This window comes from Rhinopithecus bieti, unplaced genomic scaffold (genome assembly GCF_001698545.2).
Source record: "Rhinopithecus bieti isolate Rb0 unplaced genomic scaffold, ASM169854v2 scaffold_41779, whole genome shotgun sequence".
Taxonomy (NCBI): domain Eukaryota; kingdom Metazoa; phylum Chordata; class Mammalia; order Primates; family Cercopithecidae; genus Rhinopithecus; species Rhinopithecus bieti.
This window is the reverse complement of record NW_016817334.1, coordinates 822829-829373: the sequence shown is the minus strand read 5'-3', so window position 1 is coordinate 829373 and position 6545 is coordinate 822829. Positions and strand designations below refer to the sequence as shown.

General features: G+C 33.6%; 1 protein-coding gene across 1 annotated transcript in view; it reads right to left on the bottom strand.

The window, feature by feature from the left end:
- Positions 1–485: 485 nt before the first annotated feature.
- The window catches only part of LOC108517841 (centrosomal protein of 44 kDa), a gene marked incomplete at its 3' end in the record, with an annotated part of 19738 nt that continues 13678 nt past the window's right edge, over positions 486–6545 (bottom strand). Inside the window, exons 2-5 of the mRNA XM_017855954.1 lie at positions 5703–5839; positions 2669–2816; positions 1007–1153; positions 486–608 (exon numbers count right to left, since the gene is read on the bottom strand). Of these exons, the coding sequence (XP_017711443.1) occupies positions 486–608; positions 1007–1153; positions 2669–2816; positions 5703–5791 (507 nt within the window). The remainder of the gene's footprint in view (positions 609–1006; positions 1154–2668; positions 2817–5702; positions 5840–6545) is intronic.

Here is a 6545-nt window from a genome sequence, read left to right as displayed (position 1 = left end):
TCCTACTGTTGTAACTTTAAGAATACTGCCCAAAAACATATGGCACTTTATGGTTTTGCAAACACTTGTTCTATTACCTCCTTGTTCTATTACCTCCTTTGCTCTCTACCACAAACTTCCAAAGGTAAAGATTATGAATTCTAAGTTACAGATGAGGAAGATGGGGTGGGAAAAAGCATGAACTGTGGCTTGGCTGAGCCACAGTTTTTATTACTTTTCACTTACTGAGCATTCTAAATCTTACATTATTACCTATGCTAATTCCTCCAGTCTAGAAAGGTATCCCACTCTTCTTTGCTTATCCAATTGTTATTTACTTTTTATGCATCATTCATCAAATCTCAATGCATGCACTGTTAAAACTCCCTACACTCCAATATCTAACTAGAATGTTTCATCAGGTGCCAATCAGAAAAGTGAAAACTGTACATTGGATTAATTAGATAACTCTTAAACAATATGATATTTTCTCTGTGGTTGCATACCTTTCCTGAAGTCATAAACCTGCCACTGATATCAACGCCAATAGCCTCTGCAGATATTTTCTCATTGCTCAAAGAAGGTTCTGACTTGCCAGAACTGATTTTCTTTCTTTGCTGTGATGGAATCTGAAAAAAAAAGGTATTAGTCAAAATAACAAATTTTGTGTGAAAGCATACTTATGTATTAAAATTCCATTAACATTTAAATTTTCATATATGAAATATAACTGACAAATAATGAGACTATAATGAGACTACATGACTTTTAGAAACTAAGAAATAATGAAAATGCATTATGTTTGAACTATTAGTTTAACACTAGGAGTTCCCAGTCACAACTGTATAAAACAAGAGAGTAGTATTTAAAATAAACATCAAGCTTTATAAGGTTACTCAAATCTTTGAATAATATGGTAATTATACTATGAAATAATCTACTGTCTAGGGTACTGATTTTATACATTAAAATACTGAGCCATCTATTAATATCATACATTAGCATTAAAATCTATTCATAAAATTACCTTCTGAAGACTACTTAATTCCTTGTGCTTTTTCATCACACAATTCAAAATATCACAAACAATTTGGATTTTCCATTCTGCAAACCCACATTGAATAAACTGCTTTTTTGTCAAAATTGGTTTATAATTAAATTGATCACGAAGGAGCTGCAGAGGAAACAGACTCTTGTAATAACTGGGAGCAATTTATTTCTAAAATTCCAAATGATAATGCCCACCTGGTCAGGGGAATAATGGCCACCTTTGAGAGGACAAGGAAAACCAAGCCATTAACTAAAGAGTACTAAAGTAATTTATAGGGCTGGTGTAAGTCACGATCCGGTAAGACAGGTATCAGGTGGAAAACAGGTAGCAAAGTATATGCTGGAGAACAGATGGCTGTCCACAGAGATGGAAAAATATAGTCAATCATCAAAAAGTTTAAATATCTTCATAGACATTAGAAAAACTCCTTAGTTCACTAGAAGACCACACCAGAATCAGAAACTATAGTTCTATTTGTTTATAACTCTTCCACTATGTGATTTCTGGATAAGTCAGTAGGCCTTTTGGTCTCAATTTTTCATTTGTAAAATGAAAAAAAAAAAAACACTAGATCAGTAGTTTCCTAAATCTACTCTGTGGAGCTCTAGAATTTCTTAAAAGTGACTCTTAGCTTCCATGGATGTTTTCTGGGATGAAAAGCAAGAAAGAGAAAGATTAAACAGAGACTATATATAAAAGCTCCCATTTCATTGACTGCAACTCTGCTTCTTTTAACAGACTATTTGAGGTTGGGTGCGGTGGCTCACGCCTGTAATCCCAGCACTTTGGGAGGCCACGGTGGGCAGAGCACAAGGACAGGAAATTGAGACCATCCTGGCCAACATGGTGAAACCCAGTCTTTACTAAAGTACAAAAAATTAGCCAGGCGTGGCGGTGCACACCTGTAGTCACAGCTACTCAGGAGGCTGAGGCAGAGGAATTGCTTGAACCCAGGAGGCGGAGCTTGCAGTGAGCCTAGATCATGACACTGTACTCCGGCTTGGCAACAGAGCAAGACTCCGTCTCAAAAAAAAAAAAAAAAAAAAAAGACTACATTTGATAAGTGGGTTTTACCATTAAAAAACTAACTTTATTACAAACCACAGTACTAAAGCAAAAATTAATGATAAAAGCAGGGTTTTAAAAAAATTAAATACAAGATGAAATTCAATATACACATAGTACAAGTATAAATACTAGGGTAGATACAATATAAGACATGCTCTCAGACCTCAAAGAATATATTGGTTAAAAAAAAAAAGAATATGTCAGTAATAGTTCCTTCTTACAAACAACTAAATTAACATATAATTCTAAAAAACTATACATTTTATTGAATATAATTACATTATTCCCTAATTTCTGCCAGTATACCAAATTTTACTAAAATTTGATTAAAAAGGGCAAGCAATAGCCAACAACAAATAATTAACAGTTGCTGTATTTATTAGAATAGATAACATTCAAAAAGCAAACATGAATTTTATTTTGATTTCAATAGGGACTACATTTAAATGAGATAAATACAAATGAAAATATCCTGTCAACTGTATATGCTGCATATATTTAAGAAGTTATGACTAAAACATTAATTTTTTAAAATCATTCAATAATTATTGTTTCATAAACTCAAAATACCTTATAGACAGCATCTATAAAGCGCAAGTCATTTTTTGCTATGAGCTCTACATTGGATTCCATTATAAGTTCTGTTACATAAGGTGAGTATGAGGTAAAAGAATAGCTGATGATGGGCAAAGATGCTGCTGGATCTCCCTTTATCAAACTGTTAGGAAAAAAAGAAAAATGTTCTTAGTAAGCATTTAATAAGCATAATTCCACAAAGTTGCATAATCAAGAAAATACTAGAAATGTTTATAATAATTTAAAACTTAACACTACAGCTATAATAATTAGGTGATACATGAGACCTTCTAGATTCCATTCCCCATTCTAAACCAGTCCAACCAGAGTACTATGAAATACCACTGTTCATCTGCTCAAAAAACTTACTATAGGTCTCTAGTACCAACTATTTATCATTGATTTTCCATAGCTTAGTCTTATGTGATCAACTCCATTTTCTACTACTAATAAAAGTAATGTACCATCTTACAATATTGAAGTACACTTTATGGTTTTGCAAACACTTGTTCTATTACCTCCTTGTTCTATTACCTCCTTTGCTCTCTACCACAAACTTCCAAAGGTAAAGATTATGAATTCTAAGTTACAGATGAGGAAGATGGGGTGGGAAAAAGCATGAACTGTGGCTTGGCTGAGCCACAGTTTTTATTACTTTTCACTTACTGCGCATTCTAAATCTTACATTATTACCTATGCTAATTCCTCCAGTCTAGAAAGGTATCCCACTCTTCTTTGCTTATCCAATTGTTATTTATTTTTTATGCATCATTCATCAAATCTCAAGCTTCCCATGAAGCTGTCAACTTTCTGATCTATACTAATCTCTCCGAGAAAGACTCCCAGGCTACTCAGTATCTGCTGTGTCACTATCTGTCTGGTAGTGTTTCCTGTCTTCTTATTTTCTCAATGTGAAGTACCTTCACCAAATTTCCCACAACAAAGCACAGGAGATATTTGTTCAATTTGCCAGTTACATTTCTTCAATTGTCGTATTTTGTACTTATATAAAACATAAATGTTTTCCAAATAACTCAAGATGTTCACATAAATATCCCCATCTCCACCCAAATTTTTAGTAAGAAAGAGAACAAATACATGATTATAACACTGCATTTTGTTTTTCTGGACAAATATGAGTTGCTTCTTTTATGTTTCTTTAAAATACTATAATATTTCACCCAATCAGAAAACTGCTCTGGCAACCTTGTCTATCTGAAACACAGTCCAAAAACAGGAATTGAAAAAAAAATACCTTTGAACAGCAAAATCTGTCCATTTTATGCAAACTATACATAGATGACAGCCAGGCCCACATTTAACACTTCTTATGTTAAACAATTTCAACAACCTTGGTTGTCTAGTTCCTAAGGACTTAGCATATTAGAAACAGTAAGAAAAACAGATATTAGAAACTGGCATACCAACACAAAAAACAGCAAATGGCCAGAAAACATTACAAATGTGAAAAAGTAGAAAAAAGAATCAAAATGAGGGGGGTGTTGTGTGTGTACTTAGATGTGTGTGGCAGGGAGACTAGCAATCTGAGTGTCTCCGTGGAAGAAGCAAGTAGCATTCCAAATCTCAACAGACCCTGCAGATTTCAGTATGTTATATAATAATCTAAAAATTATTGTTCTTAAGGATGCTTTTGGGTAATAAGAAAATTAAATGTTTAAACACTGTATTTAGAATACAAGATAATATTGGTATATTTTAGAATTATTCCTGTTTAAAATGTCTTTTAAAATGTTGATGCTTAAAGTGGCAAGGGGAAATCTTGGCTACTCAAACTGGTTAAACCCCTGCAAGTTCTGGATGGTCAGGATTTTCATGTTTTGAGGAATCAAGATGATTCTTACATACGTAGATTACATCTGTTTCATATCTTCTGCCACTCACATATAATGCCTATAGTAACAGCAATTAGACCTAACTTTCTCCTTACTCTCCTCTCTATCCTTTCACTTTCAGCCTTCTCTTGACAGCCCCTACCTCTCCCTAGTGTAACCTCAAGAGTAATTAGAATATCCATTCTTATATGGATATCCATTCTTATATGTAAAGCCCATTACTGAAGGATTCTACTTAGTAGTTGGTTTAACCATGTTTCACTTTACTCTTGAACATCTAACTTGGACTTGTCCCTGGACACTCATTCATTCAATAAATGTCTAATCAACTCCTAATATGTGCCATGCATAATTCTAGATGGGAGGATTCAACAGTGAAAACAAAAATCAAAGTCCAAGACTTCAGCTTACATTCTCGTAAGCTGAAGGGAAACATTTAACCAATCCATCAATTAATCAATGATAAAAGGTTAAGGGTAAGTGTTATGAAGAAACAGAAGTGTGAAGGGATACAGAATGACTGCAGTACCATATTAGATAGGCATGAATATAGGAAAATGTATGTTGCCATATTCTAAAAACGTTAAGTCATAGTTGCAAAATGGGAGCTAAAGTAAAAGGTTCAAAGTGGGGTCTGTTAAATGGGAGAGCTTTAGAGCAATCTTCAGGTTGCCATACACAAAAAAATCTACTAACTAGAATATTCCGTATGAAAGGAACACTTGCCTTAAATGTATAAAATTTTTCCTCCATAAAAGAATAAACAAATAAATGACAAGAAAAGACTGACAAGAAATGGCAACAATCTCTTCTTATTCTGGATGTATTTAACTGTAAGAAATATCATCCAACTGAATGTGAGAGAGTGGTAGATTATACAATTAATGAAATCTATTATACTTCTATGAGTTTAAAAGTTGTACAGAGATTATACCTTATACAGATAAACACTGTGCTTCTAAACAGTTTTAAATCTTTTAAGTTGGAATTCTTTATTTGTTCATACTTAGAAATAAACTCCTATAATTCCTTGCTTTCTCAAATATTTTAATCATTTCAAGGCAGATTTAAATAGGATCCAGGTAAAATCTGATTTTCTTAGGTAGTCCCCATGTTAAATATTATCTCAAATCACTAGCAAGAAGAATACAATTAAGTTTGATATTATAGCTTACCCTACACAGTCCACCTCTTCAGGATAATTTAGCAAGCGGAGCACCTGTTCTAGGTTCCGTAAGCTTCTTTTTAAGTCACCTGTTGCCATTATGTAACATCGGATTCAGTTCTAACTCTTGAAAGTCTAATTTTTCACCTAATAATAGAAATCCAAGAAATATTGGTTAAGTCTCTGTATTTCTGAAGCTTCTTGATTCTATTTTGTTCATATCTTATCCTAGCTCTTTTTCTCCTATCTTCTTCTCTACTACTCAAGGTCTACTTTGTAACTACTGTAAGTTCCTGAAAATAGGGTGTCTCCCCTACCCTCCTACATGTTTTCCTTCCAAAAAAATAAGTGCCTTATATTCATCTTATTATAAGTATCTTATATGACACTTGCCCAAATAGCTTTTTTTTTTAAGCATAAAGCATCGTTTAAGACACATCAACTTGGAATAACATCCATCAGTGACTCTTTTGGATGCTTATAGAGGCTACATAACACAATCAATAAAAAACGGAGACAAAGAAGACATTCATGCAGCCAACAGACACATGAAAAAATGCTCATCATCACTGGCCATCAGAGAAATGCAAATCAAAACCATAATGAGATACCATCTCACACCAGTTAGAATGGCAATCATTAAAAAGTCAGGAAACAACAGGTGCTGCAGAGGATGTGGAGAAATAGGAACACTTTTACACTGTTGGTGGGATTGTAAACTAGTTCAACCATTATGGAAAACAGTGTGGCGATTCCTCAAGGATCTAGAACTAGAAATACCATATGACCCAGCCATCCCACTACTGGGTATATACCCAAAGGATTATAAATTATTCTACTACAAAGACACATG